This window comes from Medicago truncatula, chromosome 6, assembly GCF_003473485.1.
Source record: "Medicago truncatula cultivar Jemalong A17 chromosome 6, MtrunA17r5.0-ANR, whole genome shotgun sequence".
NCBI classification, from domain to species: domain Eukaryota; kingdom Viridiplantae; phylum Streptophyta; class Magnoliopsida; order Fabales; family Fabaceae; genus Medicago; species Medicago truncatula.
This window is the reverse complement of record NC_053047.1, coordinates 35,236,848-35,260,807: the sequence shown is the minus strand read 5'-3', so window position 1 is coordinate 35,260,807 and position 23,960 is coordinate 35,236,848. Positions and strand designations below refer to the sequence as shown.

General features: G+C 33.3%; 2 protein-coding genes across 2 annotated transcripts; both read left to right on the top strand.

Moving 5' to 3' along the window:
- Positions 1-8,243: 8,243 nt before the first annotated feature.
- LOC25496682 (uncharacterized) lies at positions 8,244-17,709 on the top strand. Its single transcript, XM_039826664.1, has 9 exons — positions 8,244-8,389; positions 8,944-9,018; positions 9,379-10,666; positions 11,849-13,208; positions 13,778-14,057; positions 14,505-14,612; positions 15,071-15,349; positions 16,214-16,357; positions 16,827-17,709. The coding sequence occupies exons 3-9, from the start codon at positions 9,397-9,399 to the stop codon at positions 17,013-17,015; spliced, it is 3,630 nt and encodes a 1,209-aa protein (XP_039682598.1). The 5' UTR covers positions 8,244-8,389; positions 8,944-9,018; positions 9,379-9,396; the 3' UTR covers positions 17,016-17,709.
- A 791-nt stretch (positions 17,710-18,500) lies between these two features.
- Positions 18,501-22,764, top strand: LOC25480930 (disease resistance protein RPV1). The gene is made up of 2 exons (XM_039835074.1): positions 18,501-19,092; positions 22,578-22,764. Exons 1-2 carry the CDS (start codon positions 18,587-18,589, stop codon positions 22,582-22,584), a joined length of 513 nt encoding a protein of 170 aa, XP_039691008.1. The 5' UTR covers positions 18,501-18,586; the 3' UTR covers positions 22,585-22,764.
- The last annotated feature ends 1,196 nt before the right edge of the window (positions 22,765-23,960 follow it).

Below are 23,960 nucleotides of genomic sequence, written 5' to 3'. Positions count from 1 at the left end.
TGATCTCAACAAAAATCTTAACTTCAACAGCTTTTTTCCTGATTTTGAAAGTCCTACCCGTGATGCTGCACACATTCTTGAAGCAATGCACGCTCAAGACCGAACAACCTCTGTTCCTCTGTTTTCATCAAACCAAAACTTCTCCACTTTTAGTTTCAGCTCTGAGTTTCTAAACAATCTGCTCAAAACTCCAATTCCAAGTTACTTTTCCTCTGGTCCCAAAATGCATTTCGACACTTCTCTTCATTCCTTCCAATCAAACTTTGGATCCTTTGAAACTTTTAGCTCAACTGATGTGTCTCTCAATCCACCATTAACTCAGCCACAATTCATACCAACAATGCAGTTTCAAGCCTCGTCCACCGCTCGTGAATCAAATGCCTCCGGTACAAACAACTCTGTCCCAACTCTATCCATGCTCTTAGAACAAATTCAGATTTTGCAAAACCATGTTCAGACTCTTCAATCTATGGTGTCTTATCAAATGTTTGACTATGCGAAGCTTCGCAAATGGCTAGCCACATAATTTTGTCCTAAGACTCCTTATGGTCTTATTCCTCCTCCTGTCTCCTTTGCTGAAGATCTTCTTGACTTTAGGGCTTCAGCTGATCGTGGCTAAAGTGTGTCTTTTCTGTTTTATTTTAGGCCAACTCCCCTCTTTTTGATGCGCCAAAGGGGGAGAATTGAAATGATATTTTGGCTGGCTATTTTGAAAATGCATCCTCTGTTTTTTTTAGTACTATGTGTGAAGGCTCTGACCTCACTTTCATTTTCATTTTTATTTTAAGTTTTTAGGTTTAAGTTTTTTTTGTTGAACCAGGGAAATATCAATCATGTACTTACAATGCTAAATGAATGAAAAATATTTTGGTTCAAATAAATCTATCGCCTCTGCTTACTTAAACTCTGTTCTTAAAATTTATCTTTTCACCTTGATATCAATTTCATAAATGAAAATTAATTATCTCTTATAACTTTTACATAAAACGTTAAATTAAAAATAAATGTTAAATTGAGGGGGAGCTTATGATAAATATTGCATAAGTCATAAAAAACTCAGAATTCAAAACAAATACCAAAATATAATTCAAATTTTTGTCATCATCAAAAAGGGGGAGATTGTTGAGATAAATTCCAAGAATCTCTTTTTAAATTGTTTTAATGATAACAAAACATTTAAATTATATTAAAAGAATTCTGAGATTATTTGTTATTTAACATGTGTTCTTGAGTGTTATTAAAGATAAGTTTAAAGCAAACAAATACCTTTTTCAAGAACATTCTCAGAACAAAGCTCATCACACAATCTTGGTATGCCACGCCAAAGTCAGCTCAAGCAAAGACAAAATAAGAGATCTTGGCTTTTAAGAAGAAGTTATGTGTTAAGGATCTTTGTGGAAATATGGAACAAAAGGATCAAAGGTTCTACACTACAAAATGAACATATTTATTATTGTATATCTTCAAAGGAATGAATAAAAATAAATAAATATATATCCTATAAGAAATTAGAAAAGGAACCCATAAGAATTAGACAACACATCAAGAATGAAGTTCCAAAGCAAATGAGAAATGGACAACACATCAAAGCAAAGGAATAGATAAAATCCAAGTCTCTTGTACTTGCTTTCTTTCTCTCCAAGGCGTGAGAATTTGACAGCTTAACAAAAGCAATCTTGGTTACCAACAAGCAAACAAGATTTCTGCATGCCACTATTCATGACGTCACATCTTTAAGCAAGCTGTCCAAAGCAGATTCTTGAGAACGTTCTCAGAATTTCGAGAACAAGCTGCCAGGCATTTTTTTTCACAAGTATTTCTCACATTGATGAGTTGGCAAGCTTTATTATTTCTTCCTCTTATGCCCCCAGGAGCGTGTTTTATTTACTACAACAAAGGACTCATTTCATCTATAAATACAAGGGCTTGCAAAGAGGAAAGGCATTTGAGTTTTTAGGCAAATATAATCATACTTGATTTCCAAAGCATCAAAAATATTTCAAAGACTCTTTCATCACAAGAAAACAGCAAAAATCCAGCAGCAACTCTTTTACTTGAGTTCTTTACAAAGGCAACAAAAACATTGTATAACAAAAGCAAAGATATTGAAAAGAATCACTAAAAGTGTTTGGTGATCATTAGTTGTAAAAATCTAGTTAGTGAAACTAGTGAAAGACTAGGAGGTGAAAAGAAAGATATTGTATAGATCAAGTAAGTGATCTAAAAAGAAAAGGAGGAGTTGAGGTTAAGTTTTTAACTCAACTATCTAGTGGATAATCTCACAGTATTGTGGGGACTGGACTAACCCACATTGGGGGAACCAGGATAACTTCTTGTGTGTATTTATTTTTCTCTCTCTCTCTCTTTTACTTTAAAACAATATCACACACCTCACAATATTATTATCTCATCATCTAACACACTAACCAATTTCCAAGTATTTACTTGAGAATTTTTATTTGGTGATTTTTATTAGATCACAATTCAAACCCCCCTTTCTTGTGATATTATTTTACTTCAGGTGAAATTACATGTTTCGAAGTATGTATAAATGTCAAGTTATGAAATTGTGCTCAATTGGTGAATTTTGCTAAGTCGTTGTTGAATTGAGATATGATTCATGTTCAATTGATGTGGTTGCTATTATCTGATGTTGTTGTGGATGAATCATGGTTTGGGTATGCATATTCATGAATTGATGATGAAAATTTGAATTGGTGTTGGTGTTTTGGTGTAAATGGATAATTTGGTGAATTGGCTAAAAGTGATATTGATTTTCATGTTCAATGTGTTTTTGAGTATCCTTGTGTGTTATTTGACTTATAAAAAATTTCTGGAAACACATTTGGGCATTGGGAATCAAAATTGGGAGTTTTGGGTGAAAAAGGGGTGAAACCCGTAACATTTTGCAGAAAAACTGTGACTGCTCGCTCAAGCAAACATGCTTAAAATTTTATGGGTTCATCTCGCTTAAGCGAGCTAGAAGCGAGCAGCAAGCGAGCAAAGTCCATAAGCTACGGACTTGAGTTCGCTTGAGCGAACCACCTGGTCGCTCAAGCGAGATGCTCTTTTTCCAGCACTTTTGAAATTTTGCTCCGAGCTTCCTAGGGCCAATCCGAACTTCTTAAAACACTTCTTTTAACTTGGATAATCATTAATTTCATACGTAATCCTACTGGAACATCTCCTTGAATGAAATTTGGATTTGGTGTGTGAAATTGAAACTTAACTTTGAAAATTGCTTAAGAACGTGGACTCTTCCGAAAAATTGGATCTTCAAGGAAATGGAATGGATTAAGGTAGTATAGAGATTATATGATTACTGAAAATGGTAGTGATTGGTTTCCTTGAATTTTATTTGGCTTTGGTTTCGAAAATGGGAGGTTCTTGAAAAATGTCAAAGAGAGACGAACATTGGTGAAAATATCCTTTAAGGCAAATCACCTTATAAATCTTTCATAATTGGTTTTGTATGACTATATGGAAGTAATGGATTGATAGTTGAGTATTGAATGTGATGTTTATCTTAAGGTGACATATTTTCCTCTTTATTTGGAATGTGAGCAAATCATGTATTTGATGTGAAATTATGTGAAGGTGATGATATTGGTGAATCCATATACATTGTTTATTATAATATGGTGGGTGAATATATATGATGTTGTGAATTGTTGTGCATATATGTCGAGAAATGATGAATTGGTGTGAATGCATATATGCAAGTAATATTGGTGAGGATATGGTGAGTTGTTGTGTGAACATATGCATTGTTATTGAGTCATATGTTCATGCATACATGACTGGTGGAGACGGATATTTTTTTATATATCTAAATGGTGAGATTATGATGTTCTGTTGGCATCATGGGCGACGGCCTAAATATTGGTGATGACCGATATCGCATGCCTATAGTGTCGTGTCTAGGATCATATCATGATTGTGGCATGAGTCCTAGTTGTGAATGTAGTTGATGTACGTGGTGGTTGTGCATGATTAATTGTGATGATTCTATCGATTGTTGAATGAATAATTATTGATGACATTATGTTTGTTTAATACATATATGAGAGATTTGAATTATGGTAAGAATGTATTTTGGAAACTATCTACTCTTGATCCATTACATGTTACCTAGCTTATGGTGTCTTTGTTTAAATGACCTTAATCAGGGGCGGTTTTACCACCCAGCAAGCTTGGGCACACGCCTAGGCTCTGTGACGGATCTCGTGGGAGACCTATAGGAATCACTGCAGCCCCCAAATTACCTATAATTATCATATTATCCATACTTTATCATATGTTATATTGATGTCGTGGTGGATTAGTGAGCTTTTTAATCCCTAAAGGGTGTGGGTTCGATCCATGGTACCTTTTTTTTTTCTTCCTTTTCTATTGTATTAATAATATTTTTATTCAAAAAAAGTGGTCTTATAGAGACTTGAACTACCGTCCTTTATGCAAGATTCAACAAAACAAATCACTGCACCAATCCACAAGTTTGCTAGTATCTTAAAACTGTTAATATATATTCTGAAAATACTTAGAAAAATATTTTGCCCAGGCTCTACACAATTCTTGGTTCCGCCAGTGATAGGGATGTCAACAAACCCCATACTCGCGGTTACCTGCCCGAACCAAATTCAATTTGATGGGTTTTTCCCGTTTTGACTGGGTTTAGGTATGGGTATGGGTTTTCCCCGATTTCAAAACACGGGTATGGGACGGGTAACAGATATATATGTACCCACCCCGAACCCATACCCAAACCCGTCCCAAATGTAAAAAATTACTTTATGTTGATATGTTATGTTATTTTGTATGATAATTGTCATGTTAATAAAAACTACCATTGATATTTAAAGGAGCAACTAAATCATTATGTTTAACACCGCCCCCACCCCGCCCCATTGCCATGCCTAGCCACTGACCTTAACCCCTTCGTTATCTCTATTACTGATTACATCATAACAATTTTAACTTTTGCATTTATGCTTCCACCAACTATACACATATGAGACATCTCTGGAAAACCTTACAGAACCTACAAAACCAATCCAACCTCCCTTGGTGCTCAATAGGAGACTTTAACACCATTATAGGCTCTCATGAACATATAGAAGCCTCCCTATACTACTAAAGCCCTATGAATGATTTTTTTTGAGTGGACCTATGCATATACTCTCTCATTTACCAACAAGAGGATCTCAATACACCTGGTCGAATGGTAGAACAGGGAATAAACTAACTGAAAGAAGGTTAGACAGAGTTATATGTAATCAATCTTCACTTGATATGTGCACTTCTCTCAATGTTTCTACACTAACCAAACTCAAGTCAGATCACTTTCGTTTATTGCTTGATTATGAAAACTCTTAAACCAATTTTGTTTCTCAATTCAAGTTCATGAGTATGTGGAGCCTTCATGATGATTGAAAGAAGGTGATTCAAGAAAGCTGGAGTTCCAATGTTGTTGGTTGTCCTATGCATATAATCTCTCAGAAGTTAGAGAATCTCAAACAGAAACTGAATATTTGGAATAAAACTATTTTTGGAAATGTCAATGTCCTTGTCAAAGAAGTTGAGCAAAAGCTTATCTCCATACAATCAGATATAGACAACCATGGAGCTACTGATACTTTGATTGAACAACAAAAAGTTACAAATTTATCCTTAGAAAATGCCCTGGAAAAGGAAGAGGAATTTTGGAAGGAAAAATCTAATGCTTCTTGGCATTCTGATAGATATCGGATTAGGCAAGTGTACTAAATCGTTTACCAAGTAATAAAGTGATAAGTAGAGTATCATACCCACAAGGATTGTTGTTTCGTCCAAACAATTCGCGTTACTTATTTTTGTAAGTTGACGATAAAATGAAAGATAAGGGTTAGAGAGTTGCAATTTTTATCTGTTTGCAACAGAGCAAGTTTACCTGTTTTTGTTGCAAAAAAGTAAGCAGCGGTTAGGATTCTTCGAATCCTCCATTTTATATTATTGGATATTAAATAACAGTAATGTCACATTCATTTATCTTACGTAGACTATACAAGTGATGAGGCCGTTGGGACATGACTAACCTAGAAGATTGGAAGCTGCACATGTTGATCACACGATGATCCTTACGTGTGGGGTTTATAAATCTCGGTTAACTAGGTCTATTCCTCCTAAGTCTGGTTGCACCTACTGATCCACACGGTGATCAATGCTTCAATTTATGATTCTTACTTATGAAGAAAAATTAGTTGCAAGAGGAGAATCCACCCGTCCGACTCCCTAATGATGACTAGTCACCCCAAAATAGTGAGGAGAACTTCATATCTATAATCTTGTAATTCACATTAACAAAAAATTTAGGTTAGAGGTAAGATACCTCATGCAAAGTCAGAGAGAACCGTCAACTTAATTTTACAATAAATTTACATATAACCTACCAGCTGCGTAATTCCATACGAAACCAACCACATTGAGATTTTGCATAATAGAAATATGATTAAAAACTAAATAATTAATGAGTCGATTAAGTAAATAATCCTTATAAATATTCAGAATTTCGTTTTTAGTCCCTATAAAAACCACACTTTTTTCTTTTTTAAAAAAAACCATAGTTTTTACTCTGTGTAAAGTTTTTCTTTACAATTTTAATGGAACAAAAATGCCGACAAGATTTTTTCAAGGACCATGAAAGGTTGATTAATTTTTTTACAAAAGACTTAAAAATGTGATTTTCTTAAGTCTTTGGTAGGTTTTTTCTTCTTCCCGTAAACTTAATTCAATTGATAGAAATATTTTATATTATATGCAGAGTCCGAAGTTCGAACTTCATACATCCTACTTCCTCCACATTTAAAATATGTGAGTTTTATCACTAGACTACTTAACAAAAAAAATAATTTTTTTAGGAACTAAAAATGAAATTCTTAATATTTATAAAAATCATAAATTAAAGCATATATTTAATAAAAACATATAACTAACATATTTAATAAACATTAATTAAATAAGAAATACATAAGAAAACCAAAGTGATGAAGAACATCATAAGTTCATAACATCAACATCTATTCAAAAAAGAAATCATATAACATCAACATACTTAGCAGGCTACTAAATATTAGATTTAATATTTAAACATTAACTTCATATGTGACTAGTAAGTAGGCCAGGTGTAGTGTATGATATATGTACCAGCAGCATCAAAGCACAATTTCAAATATGCCTTTGGCCTTCAACTCTAAATCGGGGAAGATTCGGTTGTTAGCAAATTAAACTTTTTTAATAGCCTTCTACCAAAAAACCAACTCTTTTAACACTTTTAATAGCCCTCTATCTACCAAAAAAACTACTCTTTTAATAGCCTAAACTGAATTTTGTTAACAAAAAGCTAAACTGAATTAAAATACTATAGTTTTTAGACAAAGTTAATCAATTTAATTCAAATATATAGTCTAATTTGATCTAATCTTTTTTATTTTCTTTTTATGTTAATCCATCCGTTCAAAGAAACATGACTAATAATGTTTCCACCAAAAATTAAACTCATGTTTTTCTAAACGATTCGTCCTAAATGAATCTCATTAACCACTTGATCCTAAATGTGTTTTACACCATTAACCATAACCATGATATTATTAATCATAGTGATTGTATTCATATATACACTTTTAAAATCACAAATAGAAATCAACTAAACTGAATCTAGTAGAAATTCTAATGACGAATCAAAATTAAAATTAAAACTATAAAGAATGCTCACGTTTAGTTTTCAGTTCCACTATCTCAAATATAACGAACCAAAAAAACCTTACACAAATAACGTAAAAGATTTTATGCTAGTAGTGTATCACAAGACCCCAAATTAGATAAGAATATTTATATATTTCTTTGATTAAATTTTTTTTTTTGTTGGTATAAACCGGTATTTTTCGCGCGCAACTATGATGACTAATCCTTCGAACATTGTGGGATTCAAATGGACGAAAAACTTTCTCTAAGAGTTTTAACACCGCTCCATGTCCAAGGTTGTATTCGAACTCAGACATTGGTTAAGCTAAAAGAGACCTGTGCCATCTCATCTAATCAGGTTACATTTATTAATTTAATCAAAACAAAATTTATTAATTTTTTTTAAAACAAAAACAAATTTATTAATTAAAAAAAATAAAACATACAATATGCACAAAAATAATATAATATCATAGAATGCATATAGTAGAGTATCTTATATAGAAAATCAATCAAAATACCATAAGAGATTGGTCCACCACCATCACCACCACACCACCACCTCAATTCATCACCAGCCATACCGCCCAAACCAGCAACCAATCAAACACCGTACCCTCCCTCTCTCTCTCTCTCTCTCTCTCTCTCTCTCTCTCTCTCTCTCTCTAAGGTACTTTCTCTCTCTCTCTCTCTCTATGCTCTTCTTTTTCATTTTTCATTTCTTTATTTTATTTATTAATTATTATTATCATTTTCAAATTCTTGTTCTTTCGACATTTTTTGCATACCCCATTTTTCTTATTCTTCATACACAACCCTAGAATTTCATTCTCCAATGTAAATGTCAGATCTTGATAATACTTCAATTCACCTCATAAAAATCTACACTTTACAAAAACCTCGTAATTTTTCGATTTTTTTTTTTTTTTTGATATTTTTTTTTTTGGGTTTGTTGGATTTTTTGGATACCCTTTTGGTTGATTTTTTCTGGGTTTCTTTGATTTTCTTGGATACCCTTTTGGTTGGATCGGTGATTGTGAAAATCTCAAGCTTTTTGGTTGTTTTTTGTTTTTGAAGTTTGGGACCATATCCTAGGTTTCGTTGTTTTCAAGGAACAGTTTTTTTGTTGTTGTGAAATTGGTTGTGGAAGTTTTATATTGTAGATGAAACAAGCATTTATGCTTCTGGGTTTATTTGGTTTTTGAGGTTTTTTGTTTTATTCAGGTTCAGTGTACTAATTGTAGTTTACAAATATACAAAGGAAGCTTGATGCAGAAATTTGATTATGCTTGATACTAGGTAAGTCCCAAGTTCTTTAATTTGCCTTCAATTTGGTTAAAGTTTCGTCTTTTCGTGTGTTTAAATAATGGTTGCCACTTGCCATTGGAATGCGATGTATGATTTTTCTGCTTTTTTGATATTTTGGATTATGATTCATGACAATTATTTATGTGAGATTCAAAAGTGTAACATTTAATGCATTGTTGACTTATAAACTTTCTATTTTTAATTGATTAAGGGTGAGATTCATTTGTGTACTTGTTTCCATTTGTGTTTTTTCTTTTGGTTCTGGTTTTTATGTGGAATGAAAATTCTCGTGTAGTTTTTGTCTTATTTTCTGATTTCTGTTTGTGATTTTGTTTTGTGAGTTGGGTTTAGGTTGGTATAGATTTGGCAATGGCAGAAACAAATTCAGTTGACGTGATTTTGGACTTTTTGAGGAGAAACCGGTTCACACGAGCTGAGGCAGCTTTGCGAAGTGAGCTCAACAACTGTTCTGATGTAAATGGGATCCTTCAAAAGCTTACCTTGGATGAAAAGAACTTGTGTGATTTGTCGCAGAATGATAAGGGGAAGCTAGTGGTAGAAAATCGAGGGTTGGACTCTCGTGATAGTGTTGAAGTTTCTAAAGAACTGATTGTGAAGGAAATCGAGTGTGGAACTGCTAGAAATAATACCGAGAGCAAATGGAAAAATGCCACTCCGGCTGAGGAAAGGAATAAATCTAATGAAGTGGTTGGAACGAGTGGCACGAATTTCACTTTCTTGAAGAGTTCAGAGGACAGTGTGTTCGATTTGCACTCATGGAAGATTAATGGTCCTGCAGAGCCTTGCCAAAATGACGGTGCAAGCAAGGCTAGTAATACTTCGAAGGCCTCAATATCCCAGCAATCGAAAACTCAAATGAGTGAAGCCTCAATATCTCAGCAATTGAAAACTTCAATGAGTGAAGCCGCAATATCACAGCAATCGAAAGCTCAAACTAGTGAAGCCTTTGACGCAGCCAACAGTAATGTAAAAACTGCGGAGGAAAATAATGTTCCCGATGAGAAAAAACCCTTGTGGCTTGGAAGTAGTGGTAAAGCCTCTACAGAACCAAAGATTAACCTTGTGCAAAACAAAGAATCTAGGGAAATTGATCGGCAGCAGCTTAAATTTAGTAGTTCGTCACTTAAAGAGAACTTGGCTGATAACGTCTTGTCAAGAGCTGATGAGAATGCAAATTCATCTTCTGATGTTTGGAAAGATTGTTCCATCAAGACTGTTTTCCCTTTTTCAAAGGGGGATGTGTCTATGAGCTATAGTAGCTCAACTTATTCAGAAAAAGTAGACGAAAAGAGAAAGCCAGAAATTGGTGATGCAAGGGCTTATATAAAAGAGCAGGTGGATGAAGTGGGGAGAGCTTTTTACTTGGGGAAGTTGCAAGGAAGTTCTGAACAGAATAACATTGGGGGATTAAGTTTTCCTCTTGCATTGGAGAAGCAGAAGGAAGAGTATCCAAGGCTTCCTCCTGTGAAAATTAAGTCAGAAGATAAGCCGTTGACTATTAATTGGAGCGAGAAGTTTGAATCTGATGGATTGGCTGCTAAGCTGGCAAGTGCCGACAGCTCTTTACTTATTGGATCATATCTGGATGTACCTATTGGACAAGAAATTAAAAATGCAGGTAAGCTTTTGTCCGTGATATTATTAAATTATTAAAATACATGCATATGCTTTCAAATGTTCTTGTAGCTGTTTCACCTTTGGGGGCTCAAATTACTGTCTGATTTGTTGCTTTGTCCTGACAATAGTTTTGTGTACTCTGTGCAATTTCCCTCTTTCTGGGTTTAGGATCTTGATTTAGTGGTTTAAGAATCAATAATGCGTTATGTTTTTTTATGGTCTTAACCCTACGGTTCTCACGAAAATCCCCCTCCCCTCCAATTATCTGGAGTTTGGCCGGCGGTAAGTAAAACCTGGCCAAGGATTGTTCCAGCCAAGATTCAAATTTGGGTTCTCCTGTACGATTCATCCTTAACTGGAGCCCATTAATCACTTGGTTAATAATGTGTTCCTTTGTACACTAAGAGTGTGTTTGCGAGTTGGATTTTGCAGGGTTGTGGAGGGGAAGACTTTAAAGGGTTAACTCTATATTTTAATATAATGAAAGAACAACATGATACATGAGCATATATTATCATGTTGTTCTTTTAACTTTTTTTAAAATACCAAAAACCAACTACCATGCACACCCTGGATGTTTTAAGGGATGCTTAATTCATTAGGCTTCTTTCTGGTATGCATGACAATTTGAAATACACATTCACTTTGATGCCAATTGGATTGAATTTTGACATTGCGAGATAAAATAGTATTCCACTTACTAGCCTTAGCACCTGAATCTCTTTCATCTTGCTGGCCTACTTCTTGTCAGTTTGTTTTTAGTTTAGAATGGTGAAATTTACGTTGGGTAAAATGGCATAATCATTTTGTAGATTTCACTAAAATGGGAGATTCGTCCTATTCACTTTGTAAATTTATCATGAATGCTAATGTGATTACTTTACAATGATATTTTGTATGTGAATAGATATTAGTTTCCTTAATGTCACATTCTTTATTGAATCAAAATGATTTAAATATTAGTTAGTTCCCCTCTGTGCTAATCCCAGTGGACCATGAAAATTAAGGTTACCAATTAGATAAATGCTTTTGTTTGGCCTGTTTTACCAATTAAGTTTTTCCCACATTAACTATTCTTTCTCAGCCATTTGTACATATCCAAAGATTATTTGTGATTATTTTTTCTGATCGTGCATGCTTTGTTACAAAGACCATGGCTTTGACCTATTTGTATATGTTTTAGGTATGAGGAAGGCTACAGGGGGCAGTTGGCTGTCCGTTAGTCAAGGAATATCAGAGGATACCTCTGATCTTGTATCAGGTTTTGCTACAGTTGGTGATGGATTGAGTGAATCTGTTGATTATCCAAATGAATATTGGGACTCTGATGAATATGATGACGACGACGATGTTGGGTACATGAGACAACCTATTGAGGATGAGGCCTGGTTTTTGGCGCACGAAATCGATTACCCTAGTGACAATGAAAAGGGGACTGGGCATGGAAGCGTTCCAGATCCACAGGAAAGAGGTCCTGCCAAAGAGGAGGATGACGATCAATCTTTCGCGGAAGAGGATTCTTATTTCTCTGGAGAGCAATATCTTCAAGCAAAGAATGTTGAGCCAGTCATAGGGTCAGATGATCCTATCGGTATAACGGTTACTAATATGTATGGAAGGGCTAATGGTAATGATTTAATGGCTCAATACGATGGAGAATTGATGGATGTAGAGGAACTGAATCTGATGCACGCGGAGCCTGTCTGGCAGGGCTTTGTCCCTCAGACAAACGACCTGATCATGTTGGGAGATGGAAAAGTTCTGAATCATAGTGGAAGATCACGACTCGAGGAAATGGAAGATGATCAACACGGTTCAGTTAGGTCAATTGGGGTGGGTTTCAACAGTGATGCTGCCGATATCGGCAGTGAAGTGCATGGAAGTTTTATTGGTGGTAGCAGTGAAGGGGATTTAGAATATTTCCGTGATCGTGATAGTGGACTTGGGGGATCTAAACACACTCATCATGATTTCGGAAAGAATTCTATGGACAAATCATTTAAAAATAAGAAGAAAAATGACGAGATTGAGTCGAATAAATATGTCATTGGAGGTCATAAAGATGCACACTCACAAATAAAAACACATACTGAAGGCAACTTTTCATTTCCTCAATCTCTTAAAGATAGCCAGATGATTCAGGGTGGTGGTTCCAGTAAGTCGCCATGGTTAAATAATTGTAATGCGGATGAAACCGATGACTGTATGAATGCTTTTGAGGGATCGGATGAAATGCTTTCTTCGTGGAGGCAGAAGAGTAGTGATTCTTCACCCGAGAAAAGTTCTAGGGATGAGAATAATGCTCATGCGGTCAGATCTTCGAACTCTTCTCCAACTACTGTCGATAATTACGGGTACGCTGATAAAGAGCATGTCAAGCTAGAAAAGGATGATGAAGAAGTTGACATTACAAGGGAAGATGATTTAGGTGTTTCACAAGAGGATGAAGAGATTGCTGCTGTGCAAGAGCAGGTAAGGCAAATAAAGGCTCAGGAGGAGGAATTTGAAACCTTCAATCTAAAGATTGTGCACAGGAAAAACAGGCACGTCTTCAACATATAAGCATGTTTAGCATTTTCATTGATTTGCAAAGTATTCGAGTTTTATTTAATAGAAATTAAGAAGAGTTTTAGAACTAATATGATATCAGCTTTGTTCATCCCTACATTGTAATTTTAATTGTTTTTTTTTTTCACCCGAATTCTCTTTACATTTAAATTTATGATACATTAATCAGTTCATAACAGGCATTAATTTAATCCACACTAGCAAGCACAAACAACATTTTGTGAATTTTTTGGTTGTGTTAATGATGAAAAATAAAGTGAAACTAAGATGGCAGCAGAGTTTCTATTTCCTTCTTGATCCGTAAAAAATTCCTTGCTTTGTTAAAATACAAATCCGAGTATATTAATGATTTGTGATGAATAAAATTAATTATTTTTCATTAGAAATATTGTGCACTTGTACTTTATGCCATGTCAGAAGGCTCAATGAACTCGTCTATGTAGATACTTTTGTTATGTTGCACAATGGATATTCTTGTCATTGTTCCATGGTGTTTCTCCTTTTGGCTTTGACATGCTATCTAAAACTACGTTTTGTTGTTCAGAACTGGCTTTGAAGAGGACAAGAATTTCCATGTTGTTTTAAATTCTGTAATAGCTGGTCGCTATCATGTCACCGAGTATCTGGGATCTGCTGCATTTAGTAAAGCTATACAGGCTCATGACCTGCACACAGGCGTGGATGTTTGTATTAAAATTATAAAGAACAACAAGGATTTCTTTGATCAAAGCCTTGATGAGATCAAACTCCTCAAGTATGTCAATAAGCATGATCCTGGAGACAAGTATCACATTTTGCGGTTATATGATTATTTCTATTATAGAGTAAGTGATTTTGCATGTGCTACTGATCTTGTTAATACTATTACATTTTACGTTCATCTATTAGCGCAACATTAGATACTGTCCTTCCTAGGCAATTTTAACATTAATCTGATAACGAGATATAGATGACTAAATATTTATTTGTTCTGACTTGACGTTGACTTTCTTCTTTAATATAACTGAATAAAGGTTGTTGCTGTGGTATTGATATTTACTTTTTACTTCTTCTATAGCCACTTAATGTGTTTGTGGCTATGGTATTTTTCAATACATTCCAGGATTTGTTATAAAATATAATTTTTCACACTGGTGTCATATTTTTGAAAGAATTGAATTACATTACGAGGACTAAACTTTTAAGCTATATACAAAGTGATGTTGAGATATATTGATTCACTTAATCATCTGACTTATCACGTTTCATTTCTTTCTGTTGTGGCACTGCAGGAACATTTGTTAATAGTATGTGAGCTACTCAAAGCCAACTTATACGAGTTTCATAAATTCAACAGAGAATCAGGAGGGGAAGTGTACTTCACAATGCCAAGGTTGCAGGTTTGTGGAGTTCTGCTCACATTCTGATGTTAGTTTTCATTTTATCTACAACTAGCATGCAATGGACACTGACGTGGTGGTCTGTCCACTTTTCTCTAACAGAGGCCATAGTCGGTCACGGAAATTAAGTTTGAAGCTTTGGACGAAATTTTATTATTTAGATTGTTATTTTTATTTTGATTACGATATTTTTAATTCAAAATTGAATTAAGGTTGGTTTAGATTTGATTTTTTAGATTGATTTTAGGATTTTATTAGATTTGATTTAAAATTTAAGTAGGATTAGATTAGATCAAATTTGAAGGGTAAAAATGTACACAGAAGAGTTTAAATGAAGGGTGAAATTGGAAGAAAAAAGCTACAGTAAACTTTAGTATTCTCTTTATGTACAGGCATAGATAGATTCTACTCCTGTCACACTAAAAACATTATAAACTTGTCTTGATTTGTTTTTGCAGTCAATTACCATTCAATGTTTGGAAGCACTTCAGTATTTACATAACCTTGGACTAATACATTGTGACTTGAAGCCGGAGAATATTTTGGTTAAAAGCTACAGCCGATGTGAGGTGAAGGTCATTGATCTTGGAAGTAGTTGTTTTGAGACAGATCACCTTTGCTCATATGTTCAGTCTAGGTCCTATCGTGCTCCCGAGGTTATTCTCGGGCTTTCATACGACAAGAAGATTGATATCTGGTCCCTTGGATGCATCTTGGCAGAACTTTGTACTGGCAATGTAAGTATATAGATAGTCAATTCAGTTTCAAAATGCCATAAATATTTTCAAACTTAAGCATCTTAAGATTCATGTCAAATTCGTGTTGGAGGTATATAAAAATGCTCTAGTTTTCCTCTCTAATACATTAGGTCTAATTTAGCCTGAAATTCACTGTTTATCCTTGAAATGTGATTTTCTCCCCTGGTGATGGCATATGCCAACTTTTGTTGTATCACTCTTAGGAAGTATCTGGTAGACAGGTTAGAGTAGGATAGAATAATTTATACGCTACGTGTTTCAGGCATGTAAAAAGTAGAACATAAAATGATATAAAATAAAAATGTTGAACCAAAACAAGCTGTCCCATTTCATTCCATTTGTGTTCCACTCAAATGAACTGATGAAGTGTATTTTACATGTGAAAATGATGTGGAATTTGAACGAAATCACCATTGTTATGCATTATCGCTGTAGTGGTGCTATAGAACTGTTGAATAGCAGAATTTGAACAAACCACTATTTTCTGCTATCTATGATTGGGAAAACTAGTTAGTTTCTGTGTTGTTTTAGTCGAACTATATGGACAGTAGAACAGGACATGTTATCTTAATCTATTATGTGTGTGAAACGATTTAAATAACTTGACAAAGTATCTTGTAGACGTGAAAATGATTTGTGACATATCAGGCACAGTGAATTTCTTTTTTGTTGTATGCTCTTTGCAGTTGTAGGATTATTATGCTTTTTATGGTGAAACTGTGAAAGCGGATATTGAATCTGTATCTGTTATAGTACAGTGCTTTATTTGGTTTCTCTTGTGTTAAATACACCCATAAATTTTTCTTTCCCTATTGATATTCAACTATGCTTGTTGTATTGTAGGTCTTATTTCAAAATGATTCCCCGGCAACATTACTTGCTAGGGTAATCGGGATCATCGGTCCAATTGGTCAAAGTATGCTAGCAAAAGGACGGGATACCTATAAGTACTTCACAAAAAATCATATGCTTTATGAGAGGAATCAGGTAAGAAATTAATTTTTAAAGTTTCTTTGCATATGAAATGCATTAGTGAAAAATCTTAAAAACTTCGATATCTTTTCATTTGCATTGTCTTCAAAAAGCAAAATGGGAGATAGCTCCCTAAAATTTCTGAAATTGACTATTTTCGTTCGTGTATATTGCCCATGTTTAGATTAATAGCTTAATTAAGCTTATAGTATAAACACTTATCATATAAGTGCTTATATACAAGTTATTTTCTATAATTAAAGATAAAATAAAGGCATAAGTTGTTTCCATAAACTCTTTCGAACGGTCTCATAAGGGCCCATATTATCATACGATTGTGTGTATGATAATTGATAACCACAAATAACCGAATCGAAACATGCCTATGTTATCATACAATTGTATGTTATAATTGTTGCCATGGCCTCCACGTTTAATTATCATGGAAAAATTATTCAGTGAGGTACTGTGTATTGATATGCAGGAAAGCAACAGGTTAGAATACCTGATTCCAAAGAAGACATCTTTGAGGCATAGATTACCGATGGGGGACCAAGGCTTCATTGACTTTGTTGATCATTTGCTCGAGGTTAACCCGAAGAAGCGACCTTCTGCATCTGAAGCTCTAAAGCACCCCTGGTTATCATACCCTTACGAACCGATATCATCTTGAAGTATTCTTCGGTTTTTTCACACTTGGTGATGATGTCAATATTACCCTAAGTTGATTAGGTTAATCATTGAAAGGGAAAGGCACTACCTTTGCATCCATGATGCTTTTCATTATCAAAATTTTAAAGATGATATGGAAAGAGTTGTGCACTTTCACATTCCTGCATAATGAATTGAGAAGTTTTTATTTTGTGGGTCATTCTTGTCTTTTCCCTTCCCTCGGCAAATTGTTAACCATGGTCAAGGATGTAATTTAGAACAACAATATATGATGTAATGTTAGGCTTTTGGTTTCTTTGTTTTGGTTTGTGATGGAAAGGGAAGTACTTGGAATCTTTGGTTGTACATGATGTGGGATAATTCTTTTAGCCTATTTATTAGTGTTTTTCATGGAGTTGATATGGAAATGGATTCCCAATCTAGTCTGTCTGATTTAAATCTATGGTTGAGATGGTTGAAAACCGAATTAGTGTATCTGTAATCTGAACCATCCGATAACAAAGGGCCGAGATTAACAACTGCATGAAAGTTGAAACTATGGACTTTTATTAATGCACGGAATCCAGGTCCTGTTGATACTACTACTGTTGGAAGCAAAGTATTAGCAAATGTAAGACTCAATTAACATGTCATTTGATGATATTTGAAATGCAAATTTTCCTTGTTTTTCTTTGGTTAGAAGTAACCAAAATGCATCTTGATGGTGTAATGGAGCTTCATTTTGTTTATTTTTGTATGGATGGTAGTAAATGGGTTTAAGAAAAAGGATATTTGACATGTGGTTACCAATTTTTTGAGAGCATTTGAGTGACAAGAATTTCTGAATTTGATGTTCTTTATAAGGACAAATTTGTTGTGAGCCTTGTGTGCCATCACTCCATCGTTTCATATTTATATCTATAAAATGAGTTATTTATTAACAAAGTGACATTAGTTACCTGAAAATTTACACAAGTAGATATTTGTGGATGAAACTTTGCCTTGTTTTCCATTTTTTTTCATTAAGACATTGACATTGCTCTAAAGAAATTACATGGAAGAAGGATGTGATGGTTACTTTACACTCAATCTTTATTTTTCGGATATTTATAATTGTTAGTACAAAGTAAAATAAACATGAATAAATAATTATGTTAGTTCTGTTGTATAGCTAATTATCCATTTAACGTGAAAGCCTACTGAAATAATTGTGTGTACATGGTTAATTAACCATTTGGTTCAAGTGGTAATATTTTCAAAATAAATAGAAACTATAATATTGCATATCTATGCTAACCTAATTTATTTCTATTTAACACACTGAGTAATTAAGTAACAAAGTGAAAAATTACATTCAGCAGAAGAATAAAAGCAGTTCAAAACTAAAACATGTTAAAAGTCTTGTAATACAATGATATTTATTGTATGATTGGTCCCACACGGCTATAGGAAGTGGCCAGGAAGTTTCAGAGACCATTTTTCTCATAAGTTATAAAGTTACTTATCAAAGACTTCACATAACAGACCACAAAAATTTACCATTCATATTCTGCATTCTCAAACTCTTTTTTCATCCTATTTCTCTCAATTGTCATGGCTATACAATCACCTTCCTCATCCTCTTCATTTTCCTATGGATTCACTTACCAAGTGTTCCTTAGTTTTAGGGGCACTGACACTCGGCACGGTTTTACCGGAAATCTCTACAAGGCTCTTACTGACAAGGGAATCCATACCTTCATTGATGACAATGATCTTCAAAGAGGAGATGAAATCACACCATCACTCCTCAAGGCCATTGATGAATCTAGGATTTTTATTCCTGTGTTTTCTATCAACTATGCCTGTTCTTCGTTTTGTTTGGACGAACTTGTCCACATAATTCACTGCTACAAGACAAAGGGTCGCCTCGTTTTGCCTGTTTTCTTCGGCGTGGAACCTACTAACGTGCGACATCAGAAAGGTAGTTATGGTGAAGCATTGGCTGAGCATGAAAAGAGGTTTCAAAATGATCCGAAAAACATGGAGAGGTTGCAGGGATGGAAAGAGGCTCTGAGCCAGGCTGCTAACTTGTCCGGCTACCATGATAGTCCTCCTGGGTACCTTTTTTTTATATTTTTTCTCTTTAATTTAAATTTCACAATAATCTCATCTTAAAGAATAACATGGATGTGATTGTGATGTTGTCACATACTAACTTATCTTATTGGACATGAAGTCTCTTGCCTGCGTGCTTGAGCATTGGAAGTCTCTTGCCTGTGTGCTTGAGCATTTGATAAGTCTCATACTAGAGAGTATTGAGCATCTGTAATCTGTGTGATTATTGATTTTAGTGGAAATCTCCTTGGAAGTGCAAGGGGGACTGTAACGCCCTCTCTAATTATTTGATTATTTTAAATGAGTTTAGAATATACTTATATGATTTGTGTGATTTATATGATTTATTTTGATAAGTGATATTTTGTTATGATATATGTTATATATTTATTAATATAATATATATGTTATTTGATTTAAGAAATATATATATATATATGTTATTTGATTTAGAAATATATATATATATATATATATATATATATGCTATTTGATTTAGAAATATAATATATGTTATTTGGTTCAGAAATATAGATGATTTGTTGTAGAAATATATATAATCTGTTATAAAAATATATACATGATTTGTTGTAGAAATATATGTCATTTGCTATGGAAATATAAATGATTTGTTATGGAAATATATATATGTTATAGAGATATATTTGTTATTTATTATTGTTATAGAAATATTTTATATATATGTATATATTAGAATAGAATATTAATATTTGGATTTAAGAGAAAAATAAGTAGGTTAAAGATTTATATAAATAGGAGAGACCTAGTTTAGAAAAACATAACGTACGTACGACTGCTTTTGGAGAAAAGGGAGAAAAGCCAAGAGAAGAGGGAGAGACCTAGAGGGGCTGCGATTTCCTGATTATAAGGTAAGGGTGAGACTAACTTTGCAATTCTATTAAGTATGTGAATCAATGATTAAGTTTAACATGAATTAGGATGAGTTTAAGAAGAATCGGAAATTAGGTCAAATTGATAGAATTGATGATTAAACGGTGGAAACTTGTTAAAAAGATGTAGAAACTGTCCTTAGACCTTAGATAATGATTTAGATGAATTATGGAATTGAAATTAGGCTTAGAACCTTGTTAGATGATGATTTTCGTGCAGAAAGTGCATCATGTCCGAGCCTAGATTCATCGCTCGCCACGGCGAGCTATGATCCTCGCCTCGCGAGTGATGACCTTCATCGCTCGCCACGCGAGCCCTTTCCCTTCGCCTCGCGAGTTGTTTGGTGCAACTCGCCATGGCGAGCAACCCTTCCTCGCCTCGCGAGCTAAGGCAGAGAGCATGTTAGATTTTGTGTTTCGACCTTTTTAGTTGGACCTTGGATGCCTTAGAGTGCCTGAACATACCTAGTATTGATTAGGATTGAATGTAGGATCAGATTGAACCTAGAACAACACTAGTTTGGGAGATGAGTGGTACTCGCCATGGCGAGTAAGAACTCTCGCCTCGCGAGCACATCTAGAATTGAGTGCTTTTGAGGAATTTGAGACCTGAGTCGTTTGAATGGATTAGGAATGGAACTTTAGGTACTAATGAGACCTATCTAAGATGTTAACTGTTATTTGTGAAGCTATATTGAAATGCTAAGTGTTTATAATGTGATTTATTGATTGATTGCATTACTTGAATTATTATTAAATGATTGGGAAGTTGTTGAAAATGAATTGATATTAAGCTGTTGATATGATCTGATTATGCTGCTATTGTTATTTAACTAAGTTACATGAGTTGTTGTTGATTATCATTTGATATTGTTATATCCTGAGATGTTTATGTGTCGCCTATGTTGCTATTGTTGGTTATGTGAAATATTTATATGCCTTATGTGGAAGATGTTTGATGTTTAAGTTGTTGATGCTTCACATTAATATTGTTATGTTGTGAATTGCAATTGATATATTGATATCTCTCTATTGTTGTGTGATTTGACTGTGCTACTGCTGTTATTTAACTAAGTGCATGATGTCTATATATATATTATGAAATGATGACGTTTAGCTCCAAATTATTGGATGCATGATGATATGTTGATTACGATGATTACGGTGTTTTGTTGTTAAGAGTCCATGCATAGCATTTCATTGAGCTTTGTCCTCACCACGATTAGGAGCTTTGTCCTCCGCACGTTTTAGGAGCTTTGTCCTCCGCACGATAAAAGTATATTAATACTTATGATGACGATTGGTACCACATGCATATAAGTGTCTAAGTTGCATTGTCGCATATGTCGAGTCAAGGTCGTTGTTGATGAATTATCATCCATGAGTTGTTAAGTTGTCGATGAATTATCATCCATGAGTTTGTCGAGTTGTGTTCTACCCATGTGTTGTTAAAGAAGTACCTACGAAGATTATACGATGTGAATTATATGATGTTGACTAAAATATTGCTATGTTGTTTAACATGTTGATTATGATACTGTTATGTTGCTACGTTGTTTAAGATATTGATTATGATATTGTTACGTTGCTATGTTGTTTAAGATAATGATTATGATATTGTTAAGTTGTTATGATGTTGTGTATAATTGTTACTATTAAGTGATGAATATGTTGTTCTATATATGATTAATATTATTAAATGAATATTATGTTATGTTATTGATGATGATCGAATGTTGTGATTACTTGGTAGTTGTTTATCAAAGATACTATGATGTTTAAGATGTTTATGTTGAAGATTTATGATGTTGATTTTGGTGTTAGTATGTGTTGATTATATTTTCATAAGATGATGAATACGTTGTTGTTATATTAATACAAGAAGATGAATATGTTGTTGTTATATTATTATATTATGAAGAGATGATGTATATATAATAATAATTATTATTATTATTAAGTGAATATCATGCTATGTTGTTGTTATATTATTATATTATGACGAGATGATGTATATATAATTATTATTATTATTAAGTGAATATCATGTTACGTTGTTGTTATATTATTATAAGAAGATGTTTATGTTATGATCTAGATAATTATTACTATTAATAAGAGATGATTATTTGTGTTGTTTTAAAGTTATTAGTGATGATGATTACATGATGATATCTATGAGTTGTTAAGTGTACTTGATGATGTTTATGTTAAATTGATAAGTTGTCTTTTATTAATGAATTGATAATGAGATGTTTGATGAATAATTATTATTATGAATTAATGATGTTGTTATGTTGTATATGAATTATGATTAAGATGTTGTTATGCTATATATGAACTATGACTATGATGTGATGATCTATGTTTGTTACGATTTGGTTAATATGTGTTAAATGATAATTAGAAGTTGGTTGAGTTATTAAGAATTATTACATGAAGAATTATTATTACTAATAGATGAAGTTATTTGTGTTGTTAAATATAATTATTGAATTATATGCTTGATATTATTGTTTTGTGAAATCTCACCCCTTCTGCTTGAAAATGTTGCTCTTCGTATGAGTAACTTGCAGGTATTAATGATTAGTAGGAGTGGTGGCTCAAGTGTCTTTAGGTGCTCTGATACGTAACGGGATGAGAATTTTAATGTTGTCTTTCTATTCCTTACGTATTGCTCAAAGAATTTTCATGAATAAGATGTTGATCAAATTTGTATGAGATATTAATGATGAGGCCTTGTGCCAAAGACTGTTTTGATTATTGAATAATGTCCGCTGCGAAGTATTAAAGACTTTTTAGTTATTGAATTTTAAAGGATAAATAGTTATTTATTCAGTTTATGATTTTAAGAAAAGAAGTGTAGCATTCCGTTTTTGTGAATTACTCTGATTAAATAAATGAAATTTTCACGTTGGGAAAACGGGGTGTTACAGGGACTGGGCTACTTCCGGATTGTGGAAGGAACCAGTATAACTGTTTCTGTCTATCTTTCTTTTCTCTGCTCTGTTCTTTTCCGCTGCATATCTAATTTTGAACATCACATCAGAAGCTCATTCAAACAGCTTCTGAAGTAATCTCAGAAGAAGATTTTTAAAGAGAAAAAGAAAACACAATTCAACCCCCCTCTTCTTGTGTTTTTCTCACCTTCAATACAGAGTGTATAATTCCATATCAATAAACCCTAATAAGTTTTGATGATAACAGTTTGAGCTTATAGCTTATAGCTTCTCATTTTTGTCTCATTTTTACCCTTATCAATTTATCAAAAATCCATATCTACCCTTTGTAATAAATAACTACGTTGAAGAAAAACATAGCACTTTTAATTCAAGATTTCACTTTAACTAAATATATATGCTCACGCTTTTATTTATTTTTTATAAAATATATGCTCATGTTTACAAAAATAAAAACTACATTTTTCCTTAAAAAAATATATGTTACGTTTATCTAAATAAATCATATTACGTTATGTTTAATTTCGTTTTTAAGTCTAAAAACAAAATTTTGTTTGATTTTGGATCAATACGTTTAAATTTGTTTTAGAGGGTAACAATTTTTTTTTTTTAAAGGTTTTGTTTAATTTTTTTATAAAGTCTAAAAACTGAAATAAAATCAATTTTAAATAAAACATTAGCCAATTTATGAATTTAAAAATAACATATGAAAAACATATTAGATTAATATATTTAAACTATGAAATTTTAAATATTTTAAATATCAATTGATACAAATTTTATAATGAATTAAAAATATCCTTTTATGTCATTTTACATTTATAAGCTAGTTGAACCGCTAATTTTACCAAACACTTCAGTTAGCTTATCCGCTATCAGCTAACTTCTTAGCTAAAAGCTACCAGCTAGCTTATCAGCTAAAAGCTATCAGCTAGCTTATCAGCTATCCGCTATTTTTACCAAACAGAGCCTAAATAAATTAGGTGTTGGTGATACACT

Excerpts from the sequence above, each read along its gene's own strand:
- LOC25496682 (XM_039826664.1), top strand. The coding sequence starts at position 9,397 with ATGGCAGAAACAAATTCAGTTGACGTGATTTTGGACTTTTTGAGGAGA. Across the intron at positions 13,209-13,777 it reads ATTGTGCACAGGAAAAACAG|AACTGGCTTTGAAGAGGACA; the intron begins GCACGTCTTCAA and ends TTTGTTGTTCAG. Across the intron at positions 14,058-14,504 it reads ATGATTATTTCTATTATAGA|GAACATTTGTTAATAGTATG; the intron begins GTAAGTGATTTT and ends GTGGCACTGCAG.
- LOC25480930 (XM_039835074.1), top strand. The coding sequence starts at position 18,587 with ATGGCTATACAATCACCTTCCTCATCCTCTTCATTTTCCTATGGATTC.